The 27,118-nt window shown below is 33.6% G+C and overlaps 2 protein-coding genes across 6 annotated transcripts in view; one reads left to right on the plus strand and one right to left on the minus strand.

The window, feature by feature from the left end:
* Positions 1-4,107, plus strand: part of elp4 (elongator acetyltransferase complex subunit 4) — a 60,825-nt gene extending 56,718 nt beyond the window's left edge. The window contains exon 9 of one of the 2 annotated variants that reach the window (XM_042727200.1): positions 2,781-4,107. In XM_042727200.1, coding sequence (XP_042583134.1) covers positions 2,781-2,891 — 111 coding nt within the window. In that variant the 3' untranslated portion in view covers positions 2,892-4,107. The remainder of the gene's footprint in view (positions 1-2,780) is intronic. The other variant, XM_042727199.1, reaches the window with a different exon arrangement.
* Positions 4,108-6,496: 2,389 nt separating this feature from the next.
* Positions 6,497-26,320, minus strand: LOC109103971 (paired box protein Pax-6-like). 4 transcript variants are annotated; one of them, XM_042727202.1, is made up of 13 exons: positions 26,168-26,320; positions 22,939-23,076; positions 20,003-20,056; positions 16,957-17,087; positions 16,670-16,708; positions 16,367-16,582; positions 15,958-16,123; positions 11,560-11,718; positions 11,384-11,466; positions 11,141-11,291; positions 9,901-10,013; positions 9,605-9,746; positions 6,497-7,974 (listed from the first exon to the last, which is right to left on the minus strand). In XM_042727202.1, exons 2-13 carry the CDS (start codon positions 22,949-22,951, stop codon positions 7,889-7,891), a joined length of 1,353 nt encoding a protein of 450 aa, XP_042583136.1. In that variant the 5' UTR covers positions 22,952-23,076; positions 26,168-26,320; the 3' UTR covers positions 6,497-7,888. The 4 variants fall into 4 exon arrangements, with proteins under 4 accessions (XP_042583136.1, XP_042583137.1, XP_042583139.1 ...); XM_042727203.1 differs by lacking the exon at positions 26,168-26,320 and adding an exon at positions 23,284-23,438; XM_042727205.1 differs by lacking the exon at positions 26,168-26,320 and adding an exon at positions 20,243-20,313 and having other exon boundaries at positions 22,939-23,185.
* Between the last annotated feature and the right edge of the window lie 798 nt (positions 26,321-27,118).

A 27,118-nucleotide genomic window follows, 5' to 3' on the forward strand; every position in this document is an offset into this window, starting at 1 on the left:
ATACAAAATGCATCATGGGAGCTCAGTTCCTGTATTCCCTCACACGGTAGGACATTGTGTAATCAAGTATGTGTCATGTTCAAGTCTTCTTAGTCACGCTATCTAGTACAGATTGTTCTGGACTGCCTTGAGGCTGAAAGTAGCATGCGAAGGAATGATGATGATATTGCAAATCGTATGCAACAATGGGCTTTAGGAGCCAAGATAAAGTGGTATGTTTTCATTTTTTTAATTACACTTGAGTGACTTCAAGATGAGGGAATGTTGCATGCAGATCTTTAGAAGCTTGTGTGCTTAACCAAATAGTAATTTCAACCCATTTTTTGGGCATTTTTCGGGAGGCAATCAAATAATAAATAATTTTGCCACATTTAAAGTATTATAATGTTTAACTAAAATGTTACATATATTATATTATATTATATTATATTATATTATATTATATTATATTATATTATATTATATTATATTATATTATATTATATTATATTATATTATATTATATTATATTATATTAGAGACAATTCATAGTTGTAGGTATTCTTTTTTAATTACACTTCAGTAACTTTGAGGGAATGTTGCTTGAAGCTTGTAGTTTAAGCAAAGTATTAAATATTTAACCACTTTTTAAATAGCATTATAATATTACAAATATAAGTATTAATTAATATTAATATTATAAATATCACCATTATGTAACAATATATTTGATTAAAGCCAAGTCAGGATGGTATATTTTTTTAAATACATTTTTAACTTACATGTTTTTACCATTAATAATATAATTATGTAATATTATATTATAATATTTATTTTTTTAGATGTGAATATTTTTTGTCCACTTTTTTTGGGGGGGGGGGGGGGGGGGGGGGGGGGGGGGGGGGGGGGGGGGGGGGGGGGGGGGGGGGGCTGTTAAGAAATAACCATTCTCCTCGATTTGAAAATGTTTTGAAATGACATTAGAGTAAAATAATGACAGAATTTTCATTTTTGGATGAATTATCCCTTTAAGCATTTTCCAGTCTGTAGATCCCTTCTCATGTTCTTCAGTGTTCCTCCTGATAAGCTTAACATTTTGATCCTGGGTGTCTCCAGGTTGGGATGCATGGTAGCCTGGAGGGTTTTGAAGGAAAGGATCTGAAGCTCTTAAAGGCGTGTGGAAAAGGCTCAGGGAAATTACGGATTGTCCTGAGCTTCCTCCGGCCTACTCTTTTATAGGAACATGACTTACCTCCTGTTCAACAAACAATAAGAGCTTTAGAAGCCCATTGTTAGGTAGGAGATAAACATCAACCTGTGGAAAAAGGTCACCTGAATCAAGGCTGCAGTTGCAGGTATGTTCACCTTGTGGCCACTGACTTGCCGTACAGAAGTGTATTTAATCATACACTTGACTACTCTCGACACTGTGCTGAGCTCCCTCATTAGCCTCTTTAGCACAAGCTTTTGGCATAGCTCATTGCCTTGTTAGAGATTAGTGCCCATGTGGGGCCAAGTTACCGTAGTAAAACGCTTGATTCTAATGACTCTCCTTGAAGCTGTAACTCTAAACACGAACCGCCAAAAAGCTCGAGCCTCCCTCAAGGGTTTTTAGCGGCACACTAACAGTTACACTTCTCTGACCATTTAAGGTGCATGACCAAGCGTCTAACGTGATTTGTGTTCACACACTCTGTTTCGTCTGTCTGCAAACACAGGCTAGGATGTTTTCTCGCCTGTCTTACATCTACAAGTCTTCAGTGTGGAGCAAAGAAGCTGAAACAGGCATCTCTGGCTAAAAGTGTTCGTGAACACTTCTTCATCTAAACTGATTGCAGATTGTAAGGGTTCAGTTTGTTGTATTCAGTAATATACAGATGCTTTTTTTAACAGTCTGTAGTACAAATGTTAAATAAATGCAAGAATATGAAGTTGTAATACTAAATGATGCTAACATCTGTAGTCCTTTTCCATAGCTTTCCATATAGACCAGTGTTATTTTATTTGCTGTTTATACTTTTATAGTATTTATTCATATTTTGAAATCACTTTAGTTTCTGTTTTTATTTTCATTTTAGTTTGTTTTAGTAATTAGTAAATATGTCCATTTAATCTTTATTCTTTTTTATTGTAGTTTTAGTAACTATATTAATTCCAAAACAAATTTTCTCATTTTCATTTACGTTTTTGTAAGTTTAAATTTCTATATATATTCAGATTTGTATAAATAATATATATATGTAATAATATTGAAATATACCCAATTTTTGTGTGCTTTGGGCTTTGTGTGTGTGTGTCTATTAGATAACTGAACTAGATATTTCTGTTGCAAATAAATGCTGTTCTTTTGGAATTCCTTTTAATCAAAGAAAACAATTATCAGTTTCCTAAATTATATTAAGCAACCCAACTGTTTTTAATATTAATAAGAAATGTTTCTTGAGCAGCAAATCGGCATATTAGAATGATTTCTGAAGGATCATGTGACACTGAAGACTGGAGTAATGATACTGAAATTTTAGCTTTGCATCACAGGAATAAATTACATTTTTAAAATAAATTAAAATAAAATATTTTTATGTTAAATTGTACTAATATTTCACAAATATCCTCTTTTTACTGTATTTTTGATCAAATAAATGCAGCTTTGGTGAGCAGAAGAGACTGTTGTCAGCTGCTTGAATACATTGTATTACCATCTGATACCATCACTTTACCAGTGCACCAGTTTGTTTTGCATTTGTAGCGTTATCCCATGCCCTCCAAATTATTCTTTCAGCCTTCCTCTTTCTCTCTTTCAGAGACTGCATTTGCCTCCAGACCTGTCAGAGACGGTGAGTCGAGTGAGTAAAGCAGAACTGGCAGCAGGATGTGGCAGCACTGCCATGGGCAACAAGCACCTAGATTTCTAGCGTATTCCCATTCCTCCTGCACCGTCTACCCCCCGTGATGTTGAAGGGCAGGAGAGCGCTGGAGCTACACTACGCCAGCACTAGGTCACACCTGCACTGACACACTTACTCTCATGATTAGTGAATGAGATTAAAATGGAGCAACGTTTAGTAACTACTAACATGGAGAAGCATACAAGACCGTGATATTCCGTGTCACAAACACCTAGCAAGTACCTGTTGCATTCTTTGGATAAAACGAGAATGTGACGCAAATAACGATAACGTAGTTTGGCTACCAGTTTCTTTTCAGTGCACGTCATGGCTTCCTGATGTTTATTAGCTTAGCTAATAAATATTTGGTGTCAATAAAGTTTCAACCAAAAATGTAAACAATGTCATGTTCTTATTCACGTTCAAAAAAAGGTTTGTGGCAGAAAATATTTTTGACGCCCCCGTTTAAGCTTTTTGATTATTTCTGGTTCATAATGTTGTCCTGTTCATGATACAAGTAATAAAAGCAGAAATATATATAAAAATAGGACTTGACACATCATTTCTTTCTTTTGCTAAGTGCTGTCATTTTGCCATGCCATGTTCTTTTCAACCATGTTTACAAGTTTTTTTTTTTTTTTGTATAAAAACAACACTTAAATTGTTTGCATTCATTATAGTAAGATTTGTTGTACTGCACTTAATTCCTGCTGTTTAAAAACAAATCCATTTACAGTTACACACTGTAATACTGTTACAGTAAATAAAATCACCATTCAGAATAATGGTAATTATTTGTAATTATGTCCGAATACATAAAAGTAATTAAAGTTTATAAGGAAAATATGCATAAATTGTCACTTAACTTAATTTTCCTAAAAATATAAGCTTCTTTTTCTTGACACAAATATATATGTCTTTCTCCCTTTTGGGGTGAAAGGTGACCTGTTTTTCAAGTTTTACAATGTTTTTTAATACTGACCATGAACAAAATAATATATTATGTAATGTTATCTTATGTTATGTAATATAATATCTCCTTTCTCTATTTCTTAAACAGGCTCCACAATAAGATACTGCATTCATTTACAATTGAATTATAATAAGATCCTTATGCATTTATAATATTGCGACATAAATTTCAGTTGACATGACCCTGCTTGCCTTTGGGAGGAAATGTATTCGTAATGTAAAAATTGCTGCACAAATTATTCATTTCTGCTTCTGAATAAATCTGCTTGTGAAAGCATATATTCATGAGCCAGATATGTTTTTATACACCCGTTAATGTTTCATAGCCTCATTTTCTTTGTCTGTGAACAGACACCGCTGTATCAGTGTTCAGTTTTTAGTGAGAGTTTATTGCTCTGGTCCAAAATGATGGATTTATTTTTATGAATTACTCTAGTTTATTTTGAGATTAAGATTAAATTCACATTCATTTTTAATCATGTTTGTTAGCATGATTAATCATCTTAAATAGTCATGTGGTTTCACATGAATATATTTTAAGAACAAACATAGTTTATCAATTAATTTGAGCCCAAAACTGCATTTATATTATAAGACATGCAAATAAAATATAACAGCTTTGTCCAAGTATAACTTGGCTTTAGTTGTGTTTTGAGGTGTCTCCATCCTTTTTCACTTTCCATTGCTGTCTTGTAGGTGTGTTTGAGCAAAACTAGAGCTGTCCTGAAGTCCCATAAGCCACTACCTGACCCATAACCTACCACCCCCAAAAACCTTTCCACAAGGACACTTTCCCTCGGCGTCCCTCCCGCTGAGACAGCAAGTGAAGCAAAATAACTCATTCTGCCACACAAGTGCTCCATCTCTCCCTCCGCTCACTCGGACCGCTTTATTCTTCTCGTTTCTTCCCTCTCTCTCCTCCCCCATGCTCACTCGCTTTTTTTCTTCCTTTTAGAGCATCGTAACTCTACCAAAACAAGAGCTGGCAGTGTTGAATGGCATAGGCCTGTTCTATTGTGGTGTGTTTTTGTGATGTCTGAGTTGTGTGGAGTCGGCTGGTGCCTTTGTTCACCAGCTCTTTGGTGGTTATGAGGTATGTGGAGAGAAGAGAGGGGTTTTGACGTGCTGGTGCAACTTTAAATGGTCATGTTTTTAATTATGAATGATTTCACTTGAAGATGTTTACTTTCATTAGGCGTTGTATTAAAAGTTCTGCATTTTTGGAAAATCATGAAGAAAGAAAAAAATGTTTTCAATTCTGATTGATTTTCTTGAAAATGATGCTCGTTTTCATTAGGAGTCGTATTAAAAGTTCTGCATTTTTGGAAAACCATGAAGAAAGAAAGAAATGTTTTCAATTCTAAATGATTTTCTTGAAAATAGCGCTCCTTTTCATTAGGAGTCGTATTAAAAGTTCTGCATTTTTGGAAAATCCCGAAGAAATTGTTTTCGATTCTAAACAATTTTCTTGAAAATTATGCTTGCTTTCATTAGGAGTCGTATTAAAAGTAAAGAAATAAAAATTTTGTTCAATTCTAAATGATTTTCTTGAAAATAGCGCTCGTTTTCATTAGGAGTTTTATCGAAAGTTCTGCATTTTTGGAAAATCATGAAGAAAGAAAAAAAAATTTTCAATTCTGAATGATTTTCTTGAAAATAGCGCTCGTTTTCATTAGGAGTCGTATTAAAAGTTCTGCATTTTTGGAAAACCATGAAGAAAGAAAGAAATGTTTTCAATTCTAAATGATTTTCTTGAAAATAGCGCTCGTTTTCATTAGGAGTCGTATTAAAAGTTCTGCATTTTTGGAAAATCCCGAAGAAATTGTTTTCGATTCTAAACAATTTTCTTGAAAATTATGCTTGCTTTCATTAGGAGTCGTATTAAAAGTTCTGCATTTTTGGAAAATCATGAAGAAAGAAAGAAATGATTTCAATTCTAAATGATTTTCTTGAAAATAGCGCTCCTTTTCATTAGGAGTCGTATTAAAAGTTCTGCATTTTTGGAAAATCGCGAAGAAATTGTTTTAAATTCTAAACTATTTTCTTGAAAATTATGCTTGTTTTCATTAGGAGTCGTAGTAAAAGTTCTGCATTTTTGGATAATCGCAAAGAAATTGTTTTAAATTCTAAACGATTTTCTTGAAAATTATGATTGTTTTCATTAGGAGTCGTATTAAAAGTTGTGCATTTTTGGAAAATCATGAAGAAAGAAAGAAATGTTTTAAATTCTAAATGATTTTCTTGAAAATTATGCTTGTTTTCATTAGGAGTCGTATTAAAAGTTCTGCATTTTTGGAAAATCGCGAAGAAATTGTTTTAAATTCTAAACTATTTTCTTGAAAATTATGCTTGTTTTCATTAGGAGTCGTATTAAAAGTTCTGCATTTTTGGAAAATCATGAAGAAAGAAAGAAATGTTTTAAATTCTAAACTATTCTCTTGAAAATTATGCTTGTTTCCATTAGGAGTCGTATTAAAAGTTCTGCAGTTTTGGAAAATCACGAAGAAAAAAAATGTTTTCAATTCTAAATGATTTTTGGAAAATCATGAAAAAATAAATGTTTTCAATTCTAAATGATTTTCTTGAAAATGATGCTCATTTTCATTAGGAGTCATATAAAAAGTTATGCATTTTTGGAAAATCACAGAGAAAGCAATGTATACTGTACAAAATGTTTTTAATGGTTTCCACAAAATACATTTAGAAAGCTTTTAAATAAAGTTAAATTGAAATATCTGCAAGACAGGGTAGACCTTTCGTTTTCCAAAGCATTGCTCTGACACAAAAACCATTACAAGTGTTCATGTTTCAGGTACACAACAAAAAACGCAGAATTCAAGAGATGTCAACATGTTTTTAAAACCACAAATGGTTGTCGATCATAAATAAAGGACTGCGTGATTAAGCTGCAGCCATATGTAGTCGAAGCCAGTGTACTAGAATGTAAAACAACTTTTTTCCTTTACAAAATGTATCGCAACACAAGACTAACGATAAAAAAAGAGAAGATTAAGATTGTTGTGTAATAGATGAAATACAAAGGCTTTGGTCTGTTTTTACAATCAACAATGGTTAATGTCTGATATGTACTTGTAAACAACTGCCAAACACTTAGTTTTTTTTTAAACTCTGTCAAGCATTTTTAATCATAATTATCGGAATTAAATATGTCTAGTCTCACAAAATTATTTGACCGTAGGACACTATAATACAACTATACCTAATAGACATCATGTACCTGACCTAAAGACATGTTTGTTTGTTTGTTTTTTCCTTTTTTAACGATGCATGAAAATCTGTATAAAACATTTATAGATTTTTCTCAGGGGCAATAAAAGTGAGAATATATTTATGTTCCGCGATAATTAAAGGAGGAAATTTCTAGGGAGAACAAATACTTACAACTGGACAGTAGCAGAATGAATTTTATTTTGATGGCAAAGTCTACCGTATTATAACTGCCCCTTCCCTCTGACGTCAAATGATCAAGCACAAGAATCCATCTACCCAACTCAAAACCCTTATATGTAATTATAAAGTACTCAGTAATTTACATAATGGCTGTTGTTCCTTTTTCTAGATACAATAGTGTTATTAATTGAAGCCGTTGTGGGTTGAAATATAGGCGTTTCCTGTTGGTATGTTTCTGCTTCACTGCTTTGATATGGGCCTGAAGTCTGATCCGTAATCCTGATATTAGAAAACAGTCACAATATATCGTTCTCCGCCATTTCAAATGGATGCGAGACCAGCATATTTTTGGCTGTTGAACTGTCTTTTCGTCTTTACTTGTAAATGGCAATGTACAAATGCGACAAAAAAAATCGTGGATGTAGCAGAGGTTTGTTGTTTTTGTTCCGTTAAGTCTAAGCATCCGCTGTTCCTCTTAAAGGTAGTGCCGCAAAGTTTCCAGACCGTGACAAGAGTCCACACGCTTCCTCGTCCTGGTATTTGTTTGTGTGTGTCTGTGTGTCTGTGGAAATACTGCTGCAGAGGTCCAGGTTCTCTCTTAGTCTCTGCGTGGAAGTCAAAGGGCGAAGTAACTCTTTTCTTTACTGTAATCTTGACCAGTACTGAGACATGTCTGGCTCAGTTCCGGGAACTTGGACAGGGACAGACACTCCAGGGGAGATGAGTCCTATAAATAGAGATTGAATATAGGTCAGAAACATGTTCGTTTGCAAACTTTAAGCTTTGATGTTATGTATGAACCTGGATTGAGATGTTAGTGTTGTCCATTAAGTAAAGTGCTTTTTCAATCCTATTAATATAAAGATTCTATATTGGCATTGATGGTTCAACACTGTAAAAAAAAATCCGTAAAATTTACAGTAAAAAAACAGCAGCTGTAGTTGCTGGAATTTTACTGTAAAAAATACAGTAGCAACATTTTAGGTTTCACGGTTTAAACTTAAATTTACAGGTAAATACTGATACTAATGTAATGTTAATATACCAAACTATTGAAGTATTGAAATCTGTTTTGTACCTTTGTAATACACTGATAACCACCAAATGCAGGTGGTGATGAGAAAGTCACTTGATGAACCAAAGCCTTTTACAAGCAGCTTTTAAATATTAACATATATAGAAGGTGCACAGTGTCATTCACACAGACACTAAACACCATCACGATAACACACATGAAACTGTACAATGCAATAAACATTCATTTAAAAACATTAGGTGTAACACACAACCCTAATACACAAAACTGATAAGAAAAAAACTACGAAGAAACCTAGTTATTTCAACAAAAAAAAAACATAAAATTTTAAATGTAACGCAGGGAATTCAGGGAATGTCAATTTACGGTTATTCACCGTATATAGTAGGGGAATTTACCGTTAACCATTTAACAGGTTTTTACTGTAGCATTTTTACAGTCTTTTACCGTTAAATTCACTGCCATTTTTTTACAGTGAACGTAAAACAGACAAGATCCATGGAATCTTTCCATTGCACAAAAGCTTCTTTTATAATGGCTTTTTTTTTATATTTTAAAATTATGTTTAACTGAAAGGGACTGTGAAGGAAAAAAATGGTACATAAAATGGGTAAGAAACAAAGAAACAATTTTTGATACACAAAATCATGCATTTAAAATGAAATAGAATTTTAGGGGCAATTTAATATAAAATGTGAACAATAAATTGGTAAAAGAGCATATGCATATACATTACCGTTCAAAAGTTTAAGAAGATTTGAAAATATTTTTTAATGTTTTTAAAAGAAGTCTCTTATGCTCACTAAGGCAAAATTTATTAGACACAGTAAAATTAGTAATATTGCGAAACATTATTACAAATTAAAATAACTGTTTAATTTTTCTTAAATATTTTGAAATGTAATTTATTCCTGTGATGCAAAGTTGAATTTTCAGCATCATAACTCATAACAGTCTCACATGATCCTTTAGAAATCATTCTAATATGCTGATTTGCTGCTCAAGAAACATTTCTTATTATTATTATGCTTAATACTTTTGTGGAAACATTTGCTTTCATAATTAATAAAAAAAAGCATTTATTTAAAAATATAAATCTTCTGTAACATCATAAATGTCTGTATACTGTCTACTTCCTTCCACTAAATAAATAAAGTACTGTATACTTTATTTATTTAGTTTAGTTAATGTAATTTATCCTCGCTGTTCGTTGCTTGCGAATCAAAAATCTTTCTATCCCCAAACTTCTGAACAATAGTATAAATGTGCCAGTTAATCAAGGGCGAGTTCGTTAAATGCACAATGAACATATTCTGCCTACCTGTTGAGGTGGTACCAGAAGTTGCCATTGTTTGGCTGTTCATGTGTGCCTGCATATGAGGGGGTGTGTATGTGTCGTAGCTTCGCCCATTCACGGACGGACTGGTGGGCAGCATGCAGGAATAGGAAGATGCCTGGCTTGGCTATAAAAAACAAGAATATAGGTATATAAATATATAGCTTTTTAGTATCCATAACACAGAGGAGTTTGAGTTAAATGATGGAATGGGAGACACTTAGGGAAGCATCACACACAGCACAAGAAACAAGGAAACGAGTGTTTGTGACGCTACTCACTTGCATAGGCAGGTTGTTAGCCATTGTGAAGCTGGGCATCGGAGGCAAACCCGTGTACGTGTTGGTCAGAGCCGTGTCTGATCGGCCTAGCATTGACCCTGTTGTGAAGGACACTGGAAAAGACACAAACAAAAAAAATCACATGGTTTATACATTTTATCAAGTAAATATAGCATACTCAAAAATTACATCCTTTAGTTATGAAAGATTTAGATTATTATAGTTGGAGTGAATCTACCAAAAGACCAAGTTTGACACAACTAAATTATTTTTCTTTAGTTATAAATTGAATACTTTGAATTTAACTGTTCTACATCCAACATTTGTTGAACAATATTTGTGTAACCCAAGGATGATGTTTTGTATACTACAAAATTATTTAAAATGATGGAAAAACAGTTTATCATGGTTGAAGTGCTTTTTAAACTATTTATTGATTTATTTTAGTTTAGTTCATTTTTGTTTTAGTTAACAATGAGTTCAGTCTGAATAACTGACACAAAGTATTTATTATTATTATTATTATTATTATTATTATTATTATTATTATTATTTTATTATTATTATTATATTTTGTATACATACAAAACATTTAATATATGTAACAATAAATAATATAATAAACAAATATAATTACTATAAATAATAAATAAATAAAACTATTATAAGTAATTAAATTACATTATATTATTTGCTTTTTAAACTAATATTTATTTATTTATTTAGTTAGTTAGTTTTTTAGTTAACAATGAGTTCAATGTAAATGACAAAGTATTTTATTATTATTATTATTATTATATTTTGTACACATAGAAAACATTTTATATATATATATAACAATAAATAATAAAATAAATATAATTAATATGAATAATAAAATAAAACTATAATAAATAATTATATTATATTATATTATATTATATTATATTATATTATATTATATTATATTATATTATATTATATTTTTAAGACTTATTTCAGGAGAAAAGGAATCTAACAAAAAGTAAATCCTCTGCTCACCAAATTTGATGCAACTAAATGACTCAAGTAGATAATTCAAAGCTATGTTCATTTACGTTTCATAATAAAATTAATTGAATTGAATTTGAATTAATTGACATCAATTGTACAATATTTGTGTCAAAGAGATCTAAAATCTGGTTTGCATCAAAACATTTGGACTTTGGTGTGAAGACATTATTGCATGTCTTGTATGTTTAGGTTGTGGTGTGTCATTTACCAGGAGTGGTGGGTTGTGGGATTGCCTGGTAGACGCTTGTGTTGAAACTGCTGCTGATGGGAATGTGACTGGAGGAGTTGCTGGCTTGTCGTCGCTGGTTCCTCAGCTTCTCTTCCCTCCTCCATTTCGCTCTTCTGTTTGAGAACCATACCTGCGGCACAGAGAAGATCAGCAGATGTAAACAATAGCAACACTCAACATGCTGTAGATGCCATGGTTTTAAAGTTGCATTAATCTTCTCACCTGTATTCTAGCTTCCGGAAGATCGATTTTTGCTGCAAGTCTTTCTCTTGCGAAAACATCTGGATAGTGGGTTCTTTCAAACTCTAAAAACCGATGGGAAAGCATGTTACTCTGTGTACTGTACCTCAGCTGGGTATGAAAGGCATTTGTTGTTAATGCTTACACTTGACACTCACCTTTTTCCAGGGCTTCGATCTGCTCCTGCGTGAACGACGTTCTGTTTCTTTGCAGTTTTCTTTTCAGTTGCAGGCGCATTTGAGTCTCATCTGAATCCTCGCCGTTTGAGCTGATGGAGTTAGTGTTCTCACCACCGTTGTCCTGTTGCTGGCAACCATCTGCAAAAAAAAGATGAAAGAAATGTAGAATTGTAGATCACAAACACACCATATTTTCATAACCTTGAGTCATAACCATGTTGCATCAGTGTTATTTTAGAAACATTTATATACTATTATAGTATTTATTTATAGTATATTTTCTTTTAATGTTTTCTTTTTCATTTTAGCTTAAGTTTTGTAAATTTTGTTATGTGCTTTGGTAATACTTTACAGTAAGGTTCCATTAGTTGATGCCAGTTAATGCATTAACTAACAATGTGCAATACATTTGTTTTATAATTATTAATATTTGTTAACATTAGTTAATAAAAATAAAGCTATTATTTGTTAGTTCATGTTAGCTCAAGGCAATTAAATAGTATTAACAGGTACAACTTTTGATTTTAATAATATATTAGTAAATGCTGAAATTAACATTAACTAAGAATAATATGTTTAAAGTATTTTTTCTTTCATTAGTTCATGTTAAATAATATGCAATTCACTAATGTTTACAAATAGAATGTTATTGTAAAGTGTTACCTGTGCTTCTGTCATTTTTTATTTTTATTATCATTAAGTTTAATTTTTCTATATAGCTTAATTTTTATTTCATTTCTAGTTTTAGTACTACAACTTAGGCGTATGTATTTCAGTTAGTTGCCAAAGCAATTTCTAAGTAATTTTTATAAGTTTAAGATTCTTATTTAGCTTCAATTCATTCATATATATATATATATATATATATATATATATATATATATATATGAATGATTTAGAATATATTATAATTTAGACTATTTTATTTTGTTATTTTATAATTAGTGCTGTCAAATGATTAATCACGATTAATTGCATCTAAAATAAAAGTTTTTGTTAACATAATATATGAGTGTGTACTGAGTATATTTATTATGTAAATATAAATACACACACGTGCATGTATTTAACAAAAACATTGTTTATAAAATATATTTATATATAATATAAAATATATACATGTATACATATTTTCTAAATGTATACTGAACGTGTGTGTATTTATATATACATAATAAATAAACACAGTAAACACACACGTTAACAAAAACTTTTCTTTTGAAAGCGATTAATCACGATTAATCGTTTGACAGCACTATTTATAATATAATTTGTCTTTGTTGTGAATACGCCTCTAGATTCAGGGCAGGAATTGTCAGCATCAACTGCATAGTTCCTTAACAAAGTGCCAAAAGAAACACATTGAATCATCCTCAAGCTCCCTTGGATGTTTTCATACGCAGCACATATAATGTATAGGCATTCTTAGTGCTATTCACCGTATGGGTGTCCAGGGACCTATTGAGGTGACCACCAACACTTGAATAGAGAGCTGCTTTTCTCTATGACACAATACCACCAGAAGAATGAGGGAACCATTAAACTGTGCAGACAGAGATGGGCTGCCAGGCCTTTTTCGTCAGGCACAAATTCTCCCGAGGGCACAATTGGAAAGGAACAACAAAAAGAGAGGCGTGCAGTGCTCAGCATTGTATAACACAAGGATCTAGTCAACAGAGCTTTCAGTTCAGTATGTTAACCTCTACACACCACTGTCATTAATCAAAGAAGCCCAGGCCGGGCCTGTTAAACGCCAGTTAGGATTTATACGTTCAACAGGAGATGACCATTGAAAGACCTTTGTTTGCTTTAGCATGGGATAGAGAAGTCTCTCCAATCAGAACAAGTCCATTCACCTGCAGTGACTAGCTGGTTAACATGGAAGCTTGTTTCCGCCACAGAATATACAACTTTAAAAGAGAATTGTGATTTTTATCTCACAGTTCTAACCTCTATCTTAGAATGTCTGAGATATAAACTCACAATTGCAAGTTATAAAGCCTATTTATGAGAAAAAATGTCAGCTCACAATTCTGACATTTTCATACAACCATGAGTTTGTTTAACACATCTGGATGTTTATATCACACATTTCTGACTTTATATCTCGCAATCCTGTCAAAAAAAGTCGGAATTGCGAGAGATAAACTTAAGCAATAGTTAACATGCAATGGGGAAAAAAAAATGCTCGCAATTGTCATTTCAAACCAGTGTTCATTTTTATCATTGATAGATATTAATAGTTTTTCTTAATATTTTGAATCAGTTTTTATTTTTAGATTTTCTGTTTTCGTTTTTAATTTAACATTTTTAGTAATTTTGTTGTTTTGTTCTTTAGTAGGTTTTGTGTGTGTGTGTGTGTGTGTGTGTGTGTGTGTGTGTGTGTGTGTGTGTGTGTGTGTGTGTGTGTGTGTTTATAATATTTGATTGTATTTCAGTTAACTTTTATTTTATTTCAAGTAACAAAAAGGTTTTCAAAGGCTTCAGTTTTAGTTAACTATATAAAAACCTGTATGCTGTTATTAGTCATTAAGCTCAATAACATAAATTTACAATAACAGCACAATAATATAATTATAATATAAAAGTACAATAACAATTGTCAATACAGTATTACACACTACATTCAAAGTCTTTTGAACCTGTATGATCAGTTTCATTTGTAATGACATAAGGGTGAGTAATTTAACTTTAGGGGTGAATTACTAGCATTTAGTAAATGATCATTTGCATTTTTCTTGTTAAATATTAATGTTCTCAGATAGGGTTTGTGATACTGTGAACATCCACACGCAGGATTCGGATTCATCAACCTGATTAGAAACTAACTATTCATCAGCTAAACTTTTTTTCATTGTCTCCTCTAACCAAAAGCCTGTACATGTTCTCTCTCTCCTTCAAAAAAAGCAACCTCTAATGAGCAATTACAGAGAGACAGAGCTGTGCCTGTCACAAATTCTTGCATGTGACAGAAACATCTTTTGTCCTGGGACGCGCAGTGCTTTTCTCTCACTCCCCATGGGGCGCAAATGATGTGGAGGGCAGGGGGAGGGGGAGGGGGCAGGTGGTTGAGCATGGACACCTCCGCCGAAAACTCTGTTCCTAGTCACGCAGATCCAAGAGCCAGACAGAAGCCGTATTGAAATGAGCGATTAATTAGCACTAACTCCTCAATTAATGAGTGGCCTTTTCCCATCTAAGTTTGCCAGTGGCATGCTATTCTACATTTTGTATATTAATCTAATGTGTCTCCAGATGGATTGACATATAGACCTAATGACTGCAAATGTATTTTTTTTTTTTATATTTCACATATTTCGAACACTTTTTCAGTAGAAATAGATTAATACTATGAATTCATAATAAAATACAGTAACACTCTACAATAATGTTCCATTTAGTTAATGTTAGTAAATGCATTAATTAACAATGAGCAGTACATTTCTCACAGTAAGTATTCATCTTTTTTAACGTTATTTAAAAAAAAATACAACTGTTTGCTGTTAGTTCATGACGGCACAGGTCCATTAAATAATATTAACAGATACAACTTTTGATTTTAATAAAGTATGAGGAAATGTTGACATTAACATTAAATAAGATTAATACATGAGTATTTTTCATTGTTAGTTCGTTAACCAATGTAGATAACTGTTGTTAAATGAAAGCTTATCGTAAAGAGTTTCTTAAAATACTATTATGCTAAATTAATAATAATGTATAATATAAACATCATTATACACTATATATAGATATACTCTATAGTTTAATATGTATATTACTAAACTATTAGTAATAAGTTTAATATACATTATAGTTTCATTTTTCAATTTTTAATTAGTGATAATAGTTTAATATATATTACAATTTATTATATTGAATATTGCCATAAATTCAGTTTAAAAATTATAAAAGAATATGAGATAGTAAAAATAATAGAAATAATTATTATTTGTATGAGAAATACTGATGCTGTTATTATTGTTGTTGTTGTTATTATCAAAACTATTTAGAATATTAAAATGTATATTAATAATCATTAATTTATTATTAATAATTATTAAATTTATTTATTCATTTATTCTTAATCAATTGTGTTTTTTTGCAGTTTTTATTTATTATTTATTATATTATTTATTTTCTTCAGTTGTTTTGTTGTTCCTGTGCCTTTTGTTGTTTAAATGTTGTTATTTTTATGATTACTCTTATTATTATTAAAATATAAAAATAAATATATAAAAACATTAAAATATTAAAATTATTATTATTATTATTATTTATTTTTTTCTTTGTTGTTGCTGTTCCTTTTTGTTTTGATTATGTGTTATTGTTATTCCAACTGACAGTGATGCTCTTATTGCTTTTAGACTGTCTCACCTTGATTTGGTTGTCCTGGCACAGATGTACCAGGGTACCATCCTGGGCGTGTCCCCCATGTGCCACTCTGCCCGTTGAGCATTCTCAGCTTGTCGTACATGCCATCTGCACCCATCTGTTGCTTTTCGCTAGCCAGGTTGCGTAGGACTCGATTTATCGATGACACCTGAAAGGTATAAAGCAGACCGTCACTCAAGTGCTGTGTGTTTCAGCCTTAAAGTGGCATATTATTTCACTGTTGCTCTCTCCATGAATGTTATTTGTATTTATAATCCTGTATATTCTTGCAAGCAATATGTATAAATGTAAAAGTGTATCTATTGCAAGCACAAGTTTTTTATTGACGTAAGAAGTGCACAATGACGTTTGTACAATTAAACTATGCAAATGAATCATTATTTGCACTTACGCTTGGTATGTTATCGTTGGTGCACACCCCCTCAGACAGCAGCCTGTCCCGAATTTCCCAGGCAAAGATTGAGGGACACTCCCTCTTGTACTGTGCTATTTTGCCGACGACTTCAGGCGTTGCTACCCTCGGTTTGCTGCCTCCGATGGCTCGTGGTCGGATGGAGCCGGTCTCATAATATCTCCCCAAAATCTTGCTCACACACCCATTGGACACCTGAATGGACAGCTATACACAATTCACATACATTATTTAAGACTAAATTGAAATAATGTAATGTACTTCAAACGGTTATACGCTTACGTTCTTATTGTCCAGTTGGACTTTTGCATCATCATGGCTCTATGAACACAGAAAATATGCCTTAAAATTGCTAGGACGATTTCAGTACGTTTCGGGTCACACTTTACGTTAGTGTTTGTTTGTTTGCTGCGCAATACAAATGAATAGCACATTCTTGAATACATAATGTTTTTATTGTTGTGATCCGTTTTATTTCGCTGCACTACTTGATTGAAAGTGGCTGTTATTTTGACTCCTCCACTAGCACCTATGAAGTTTGTGGATGTACAAATGGGCTTCACGGTCACCTGCAAAATCCTGGAGATGTCGCAGGGTCGTGCTCCGCTGTGAGCGAGTTCTACGATCTTCTGTCTGGTGGAGTCCGGTAACGGTCTGCCGTTCACAAACACCCCGCCGAGCTGGTTGACGCCACTGTGACCTGTGGCACATGGAGACATAACAAATTGGCTCGTCTTTCCCCTCGAAAACATTCCCTCAATAGGTGTCCCATTGTGCAGAATAAAGCTCCACTTCTTGGAGCTTTTCTTTGATCAGCGTTACAGACAAACCGAGTCAGATGAGACTGAAAAAGTGTATTTTTCATCACAATGTCCATGTTATATAATATAATAAATTAATAACGGTGTAATAACAACTAAATAATTGCACATTAAATACATTTTGTTGCTTGACAAACAAAGGAAACTTGCATTTTTTAAATGAATAATAAAGAGCCTCTAAATTTAAAATATCTTAAACATACAACAGAAAAAGTTCAAATGTGCATCTGTTAAGCTATCTGATCTGACCTTTAAAAATTCACTGGTGATTTAGTCATGTGATATATTTTGTGTGACCAACAAAGGAAAATGAATCATTATTTTTTCAATTAATAATCAACGTTATCTGACCATCGTTAATAATCCAAACCAAGTTTTGCATTTGTTAAACCAACAGTTTTGAAAGCTGTTACACGAGTCGTTGTGCCCTGTAAATCAACATTTGAATGTCATGCACTAGGCTGGAATCAATCGCCGCACACAATCTTATGACTTATGAAATGACCTGAGTCTTAACATCTGCATTCAAGTGAACCGAAATTTCATAATCAAATTGTCCTCAAGAGAACAGCTTTCCGCAAGACCGTGCGCCAGTGTTTGGAAACTCTCGTTCACACCACACGAACAAATCCCTAATAAATAAGAACCCGTCGGCATTCAAGTACAACAGCTAGTCTGAAAGAGACCAAGCATACGACAGTGATGCTTTCCATCATTGCAGCAATGTGTAAAATAACTAAATATTAAAGAAAAGCTCAGAAGAATATGAAAAGCGTATACCAGTTCGGTGTATTTTGATGCGATGTGAAAGTCCAATGAAAAGTCAATTCAAAGCGAGCAAAAAAACTGAGGCGAATCCCTATGCAAAGCCTCCCCGGAGTGTGTGTGTGCTCTAGCTCTCTGCTCCTCTCTCGTCTGACTGCAGGAGCCCGAGCTCCTGAGCAATAAATAAGCTCCAAATATAGAAGAAGAAGAGGGGGGAAAATATGATGAGACTCTCTGACATTTGTCTTTAGAATAAAGCTAGCTGCACGTCAAGTTTGAGCTTAATTTCTGGAAATAGGCGGAGGTCGCCTCGGATCATGCGTGGAAGGCTCATTGAAAAGATCAGCTGAAGTACTTGTGGCAGGACTGTCACTTTATATGACACTGCTCTGCTTTTGAAAAACGCATCGTCACGACAAATAGTAGCATGATAAAACGACCCTTTCTGTCTGTATTTGGATATCAGACAAAATTGGATTCTTCTCTTGTTGCCTTCAAGGGAGGCATTGTTTTATTTCTAGCTATAGGGGCAATGCATGGGCAAGAGGACAAAGGCGTGCATGTTTCTAAACATAATAAAACTGACCAAGCTTTTTTTTTTTTCAGTCTGTCGTACTGTTTGTAACAAACCCCACATCTGCTACAGTCCTGTTGTGGGAAATGCATTGAAAAGAGCCTCTAAATTTGAAACAGTGGGGGGGAAAAAGTGAAACTGTGCAGTTCTGAGCTTTTAAAACTCATTGGTTTTTCAGGCATGTCATGAATAAAAACCTGTTCAGTTAAAACCCTAAATTGTAAATACCACATCTAACTGGACTAATTTTAAAGAACCTGATTTATTTAAGCACTGATACTGCACAACAAACGTGTGGTAATCTGTCCAAATCCAGTGGAATAATCACTGTCATCCTCTCGCTCTTCAGTAATTCCTGGATTAGTTGGATTTAATAGACTCTTGAATGTAAGAAGCCGTGCATGTTTATCAAATGAATCCATTTGATTGATGTCACCATCACAGAGAAACATGACCTGGCCTGTCTTTTCACAGTTCAAAGGTTAAGTCTTAATAATCATATAATTCCCCATGGTGCAGGACTGTCATAATGAGACTTGTATTTTTATTGCTCCCCTACTAATAGGGAAACATATGTTGTGAATTTTGAAAATCAATCCTAAATATCCAGGCCAAATTGGAGATTTAAAAAAATAAAATAAAATTGGTGCATGCATTTAAATGTGATATGTATTTTTACATTTAATTACATATATTTTAAAATATCCTGCCACATTCCTCACTGTATCTTTCTACAGATATATCTTATTATTCAGTATTTGAGGTCTGTTTTATATTTCCATATGACTGACCAATGTATAATTACATTACATAATCACAAAGAAATAATTCCAGAAGCATTTATCATATGTCAGACCTCTGATGCTACACCGCAAGAGACAAATGCATAAACTAAGTGATGCTGTGCCGTTTACAGAATAACATAACTCTCTTTTCTCCCCCTCAAGCAAGCACGGAAAATCCTGAAATCACATCCTGGAATCATCAAACTATTTCGCGTGTCCCGTTTCGTGCATTAGCTGTTTCGGTACTGTCAAGTGCTCTGTGGAAGTTGGCAACTATTTTCTGCATTAATCCAGACAGAGCTGCATTTATTTATTACCAACTTAAGCATAAATAAACATATCCTCCCCCATCAGCTTTTCATTTATTTATGCTTGACATATAAATGCAGTTTGTATCCGTATAGCTTTTCTTTTAAATATCGACACGAAGTAGTAATAAAAAAAAGTGTTGGAATTTTCTGTAGGGAAAATATAATTCGCATTTTAACGCTTCACAATATTACCATAATTCAAACGTTAGCATGTTTTGTCAAATATTTGTTTCCAGTCAAAAATGCAATGGAATTCTAATTTAATCGTAGATGAAAATAAAACACTCAACCATGGAATTAACAGCTATCATTATTAATAAGAAAATACACATGAGTGGCTTAATAAGAATTGCACTTACTGTTCTGCATCATGGACGCCACTCCTGATTCCCACGTGGGTTGGTTATGGTATTCTGTTTATGACAAAGAAAATAAATAGGGTTAGTTGTGAAATCCAGGTTTTTTTTTTTTTTTTTTTTTTTATTGCAGTTTTTGCAACAATTGCGGCGTTGCATATACGGCCGATGCAGCTCTAAAGGAGTCAAATTATGTATTTGGTAATAATCCTTTCTAGGGGAATTTCAGCATTAAAAACTTGCCTGGTAACAGAGTTGACTGTCCGATTAAAACAATTTAGCCCTTCATTTGCGTCTGACTATTTAGATCATTCCTAGAATAGAGCAAAAGAGTAATATTAGTGCGAATGACTTTTATCCAGTCCTATTTTAAATGCATACAAAGCCTATTTTATTTATTTATTTATTTTTAATATAGGTACTTTATAGGCTACGCAGCCTTTTGCACCTGCCATTTGTTTATTTTTGGCACATGAAATGGAAAAACTTAACCTGCGCTATTTAATATAAAAGTATAGAATAGAGAAAAGAATAGTTTTCGCGTCTCAATTTCTTGGTGGTCTGTAAAAAAAGATGTTCCTTTTTAGATCTTCCCATCAAAAGTGTACAGTGACACTCTCTGTCTACTTCGCATCGGTGCTCTGAAAAGTGGAAGGGGTGAGAGGATCCAACAAAGCCTGCTGGAGCTCAACAATGCGCCTCTTTTACCTTCTATACCCAAACCCAGCCAGCACAGCTCGGCCTCTGCAACTAGCAACACAACCTCCCACCAAACGCACCAATACTTGCCCGAATACAAAGAGCCGAAGGCACCCTGCCCCCCAGACGACCATCCACACACACACACAACATGTACTGTCACTTTCCTGACGGCCATGACCCCGGTGCCCGAACCCCAATGCTTGTTTCTGTTGGTGCTGTTTGGGGAAATAGAAAAGTAATTTCGCGTTATAAATATCTGGAGGTGTTTGTGTAATGAGTGTGGGTTGTTAGGGATTGTAAAGGGATGCAACAGCCCAGTAGGGTGCTCAATTGGGAAAAAACAATCGCAATAAAGGATCTATTCAGTGACATTGCTAAAAAGGGGCCCAGGGAAGGAAAGTCTTTCGTTTCATTTTCTCTCCCGACGCTGAAATAACAAAACCGGTGTGTCCGTTTCCATTCGCCCTTTTCCCAAGACTGAAGAACTAGTGCCCGATAAAATGTTCATCTAACATGTAAAACATGTAAAACGCTGTTTCAACTTTAACTTATCAGTACATTTAAATAACGTTAATACGCTTTCTTTTACACTTAAATTAAGTGTTCAAAAGTTTTTTTTTTTCCTGCAAAATTTTATTGATTTTTTTTCTCCAAATTTTATTTACAGTAATCTCTTACATGAACTCTTACACTTTCTTAATTTACAACGAAGTATAAACTTTTGACTACTTACATATGCAATTTAAATATTTTTGCCTAATTTTCTAATTTTAAATGTATTTTTAAATAGGCTACATAATTTTTAAGTATGTATTTAAATATATAATGTTTAGGGGTTGGCTGTTATTCATAAAATATGTCATTAGTACAAAATGTGCATTCATCAATGTTGATATTGTCGTATCTATAAAAAATACAATGAAATGAAATGAATATAACAAGACTCATTTAAAAAAAAAAAGAAGTTGCGTAAAAATTGAAACAACCCGCAATTCAAAACACCTTTAAAACCCTAATGTGCCGATTAAATCTCTTAATCACTCTTAATTACAGTAAAATGTTAATTGTTTTGCGCTCTTTTAATACGCACTCGCATGCATTGAGACTCTGCGTGTTCTCGTTAATGATTTATCTAACGTCGTATGAGGCTGTTGTTGTTGTTTATGAGGTTAACTAGGATCTCATCTGCATTTCTTTCGTTTGTGTAATCCTTAACTACAATTGTTTTAATTAAACATGCTTATTCAGGAAACAGTGTTCTCCATAAACATCATTCACATTCAGACATGCATCTGGATGTGTACAAAAGCGCAGTGGGAAGTTTTGAAGGATCTGACATTAACATGCCCTAATCATCTTATACTGCCATCGATGGGGAAATCTTTTGTTATTTGGAGCTACATTTATTTAGTCAATGTTTATGAGGACTTGAGCGTCCTAATGCCGTAGAAAAACTAAGTACATTTAGTAGAATAAGCAGGCCTGGTAAATTTATGCTGGATGCTAAAATAGACGAGACCGCTGTTATGGTTTAAAGAATTTAATGTCAATAAAATTTTGTGAATTACTAAATTTTATTTAGTTCATTTCATTCGGGCGATATATTGATGTTTATTTTTAAGCTAGATAGGCTATTTAACATATTTAAGTGAAAAGCTTTAGTATTGACGGTGCATTTGTCCAATAATAATGAACTATAATATCTGGACTATGTTTAAAAATCGTGAACTCTATATATTAATAGGCTATTCTTAAAATGCAAAGAATAACAAACCAGCAGGTCCTCGTGATATTCAGGCAAATCTTTAAGAAGGCACTCGGCTGATGAATTAAACTGACACCTTTCCTCAACGGGTCACTGCATTCCCGTGCTCCGCAAAAAAAAAAAAAAAAAAAAAAAAAAAAAAAAAAAAACACTGTTCGGGCCTAATGTGACTTCTAACACTTTCCTCTCATAGATACACATTTATCCACATACAGCCGTTTCTGTCTAAAAAGTAGTCAGAAACAAATACAGCAGAATCTGAGAGCGCAGCTTTATTTAGTTAGGCTATTTAGTTTTTGAGTTAGCATATAAACTATTAATAAGACGAGCACGTTTTTATTTTATTACTCGGCAACACCACTAATAGTAATCTCAACATCAATAATGATTAATTAAAATGTGGTGGGTCACTTCAATAAAATTTTGGATACCATACTAACAACTAACTTTTAGTTTTAATACGCGCACTCACCTTTTTGGGGCATTCTGCTCCACCGCCTGAGCCCTTCCGAGCAAACTGGTGAAACTGGGAAATAAACAGTTGGTCTCCAGTAGTAATTTCTTCTCAGAATATTTGTTTCCAGCGTTCCTCTTACTGGGAGGAAATTCCCTGCGAAGGAGACACAGATTGACAGTGAGCGGAGGTGTCAGGACTGCTCAGGGACTGAGAGTGTGTGTGTGTGTGTGTGTGTGCTCGCATGTGAAGTGAGTGAGAGAGGGAGAGGGAGAGTGAGAAAGTGAAGGCACACACAGTGAGAGAGAGAGAGAGAGAGAGAGAGAGAGAGCGCGCGAGAGAGAGAGACGGAGCTGAACACACCTATGCTGATTGGTGATAGTACTGATGTATTCAGTCTGTCTGTTCCCGCTTGCAGCGCTTTACCGGGCCATTAGAGAAGCACTGAACCTCTGCTATCACAGAACAGAAAACAGGCCACTTTTGAAGCAACTAGCTAATCAGTCCGCGCATGCAAATGCTGAGCGCCCCCTCTCAAACTCACTCAATATTGCTTTATGCTTTATATGCAATGGTGCTGGATTGCTTCAGTCTGTTTCTGTGAGATGCACTGCTTATATCTCACCACTGGGCTTGAGCTCACTCAGGAGAAGGAAAAAAAAAGAAAACTTTTAGTGTTTTTAATAGTGTTTCTCTCTTTTATCTTATGTGTTTTCTCGTTACAATTGGCCCTCAAAGGTGTGAATATAACTCAGTTCACGGTTTACAGTACGCTAGTGTTTACATAAGCAGCTATTGAATAATACAAATTCTATTTGAATTATATATTTAAAAAAGATATTTCGAAGTTATAAAAATAAAAGACCGATTAGGCTATGTAGTAGACCTATGTTTTACGGTTTTTCCCAATTTTAGCGTTTAATTCAATGTGTTGGGCTACTTGCCGTTTCTTTGTAATTGTTTGTGAGTTTACTAGCGGTTTCTGACACTATATTTTATTACTTTATTATTTGAACGTGTAATGTGTGTCAAGTGGACACTACTTTAAAATGTTACAGCAATTCTACCTCGAAAATCTGCGTTTTTACTGAATAGGCCATTCCTGAGCGATTGTTTGCTGCTTGAGGCTTTTAGGTCCTGAGAGATCTGGCCCTCCGTGACACTGATACAAGAAAGCGACCTGTTGACAGCTGTGAATTCAAAAGGAGAACCTGTTTGCTCTGTGCATTAAGTGCACTTGCAAATGGTCCCTGGTGCAACTGGCTAAAACAAACGCAAACAATCTCCACGTGCTTTTGTTGACACTCACGCGCTTTTGCACCGTATCTGCGCGTGGAGGTAAGCTCCGTGTCCACGTGGCCGGATTTTTTCTCTTAATTTCACTGTTCACTAATTTTACAGCTTGTTCCTAGGATTGGCAAACATTGAAGACTTCTGTCTAGTAGTGCTTTATGTTTGCGACAGTGGTGGTGTGTGATTTTAAGGCGCAAATAAAATAAAGTCACGAGGAACTGACGGGTCCCTGAGGTAAATTAGCTCAAGCAGGATAGTGCATGTTACGTTTTGTTAATGTATGCGCTATAGTAAATAAGCCATCACGTTGAAGTCTATCTTCAAAAAATAAATAAATAAATAAAAAAAATTTAAAAAATCTAACTCGGTGTTTTTGTATCTTAAATTTAGATACTATTTCCATAGCCTATGTCTAAACTAAAAATTGATGAAAAGTAGGTGCATTTATCTATCTATCTATCTATCTATCTGAGCACCACGAGGCCCGTCTCGCATATTCACTTATTCGGTTGTACAGTCGCACCTCGAGTCGCGAGTGTACACGAGCCGGTTTGTACAAGAGTGCGAAACATGGGGATTAAAAAAAAGACACGGTTATCATTGCATTTACTTTCCCCGACGTGTGCAAAGTTAGGGGAAAAAATACCTCTTCTAATCTGTGTTTTGGTCTTTTCCGATTGCTCAATAATCCGCTTTAAAAAAATCATTTTTGAATGTGTTCCGTTTTGGGTTTTTTTTGTTTTTTAGTAGCCTATTATTCTAAAGTTGCAAAGACACTGCTCTGCATACTAACCCAGTTTTATTGTTCCAAATGGTCGACAAAAAGAATGCCCTGAGCTTTGTAATTGTGCCCTGGCTGTTGATTCCTCCTTTAGATAACTTGTAAATCCTCTCCGTGCTAATGAGGTGTATTTAGGATGTGCTCTAATTCAGGGGGCATCACCCTCCAGGCCATACAACCCCAGCGCATCACATGGACCCTGCAGATAGCAATTTCACACGCAAAGCAATTAGCCCAATTGGGATTAGTAACTGCTAATACAAAGTCGTAAAAAGTAATCCCTAATTTTTCGCTCTTGGGCAAAGTGGTCACTGTGTCTTCTGGAAACTTTTTAGAAAAGGAGAACGAGGGGAGGGAATGGGCCTGACACCAGTCTTCAGGAGAACACAAACAAAAGAGTTAATGAATAAAAAGAAGATATATAAATCAGTATAGGCACAGGCTAAAGTTCTGCGGCCAAAGAAGTTTACTTACCACCAATTTCAATTTTTACTTTATCTTTTTCATGTAATACTTATTTAAATTATTTATTCTATTATTTATTTTTTATAGCCTACGTTTTGATAATTTGTTTGACATTAAAAAGACTTGTTTAACATTAAATTATAATAGGCTAGAAAAACACCAAATATAACATAATTATTATTATTATTTATAAAAATGTTTAAACAAACCGCTTTGGGAAAATTGGGACAATTTTTAAATTTCTACATTTCTTCTTTCACATAGCCTACTAATCACATTATAATTTGCATTTCAGTCAAAGCAAAAAAAAATGTTTTTTTGTTTTTTTTTTTAGAGCGGCAGATGTTTTTAATCTAATAAAAGTATTTTTTTTTTTTATTTAAAATACATTTTGAGGTGATTTGTGTACTGTAGCTGTATACCTGCAATAATGAATTAACGCGATTCATTAAATTTAATGGAAATGTGTAAATAACCATTCCATATGCAAACATTATATCCGTCAACTAGTTTCACTATGAGCCAATCTAAATATTTTGTAAAATGTATATCATTTGTATCTTTTAGTTGGTTTGTGATATATATATATCATAGATTCAAATTTTAGACGCAACCAAACGTAGCATATTTTCCTAATGAAGATAGACCGTGCATTTCCTTTTTTTTTGATTTTTTGGGGAAAGGTGGGGTAATTTGTTATTTATTTACCGGGATATTTCTGATTTCTGATCAATATCCTGCTGTTTCAAGCCCTTGCGAATGAATAAATTAAAACGATCTCATGAGTCCAGATTGTGTGTCACGTTTGAATCCCGTTCGGAGTGGAAATGTCAGTGAGAATGAAAAAAAAAAACCGTGTAACCCTCACTCACTGTAAACTTTCTCTTAATATCAGCCTCAGCTCGCCACCGATTGGTCAGATGACGCGCAACGTCACGCTGGAAAATAGTTCTCATACAGCCATGCATGCAACACATGATGGGGAACTCCATGCGCGCGCATTAGCGTAGATTTTCAAGACCTGGCATGATTATTGCCCTACATTTCCAGTGAAGAATTAGGAGTGTTATGCTTCTGTAATAAATGATGTGTTTCCTAAAGAAGACATACTTCTGGGCTTTTCTTTGATACAAATGTTAAGCGATTGTAATTTTTAACAGATAAAAGAGGCTACTAAATTTAAAAATGGATAATAAATAGTAATTTGATATTAACGTAACCTAAAATATAATAATATAGTGATAATGAAGAATATGAATAAAATATATTTTAAATGCACTAACAAATTTATTGATTTAAAAAGAAAGAAATTAATTACAAAAATAAATTATGTATTCAGTTTTGCTGATTAAGAACGTCACATATTTTCCATATGCACAACAAGGCTTATTGAAAATAATTATCTTTGCTGGAATAATTGCAGAAATACATGTTTTGACAGGTTTGAATACCCTTTAGGCCTAATAATATTTGAAAGAAAAAAAAATCCAGGCTGTTTTTATGTAAAAAAAAATAAAATAAAAATAAATAATAAGAATAAATTAAAATGAAATTGTTAAACGTTATTTTTCCAGTGTCTCTTTTTGATCCCAGGTTGCTATCCGTCTGTTAAGCAAATATTGGCCAAGGCGTCACGGAGATCTTATTTACCCTACTCAT

The sequence above is a fragment of the Cyprinus carpio genome, chromosome B7 (genome assembly GCF_018340385.1).
Source record: "Cyprinus carpio isolate SPL01 chromosome B7, ASM1834038v1, whole genome shotgun sequence".
NCBI classification, from domain to species: domain Eukaryota; kingdom Metazoa; phylum Chordata; class Actinopteri; order Cypriniformes; family Cyprinidae; genus Cyprinus; species Cyprinus carpio.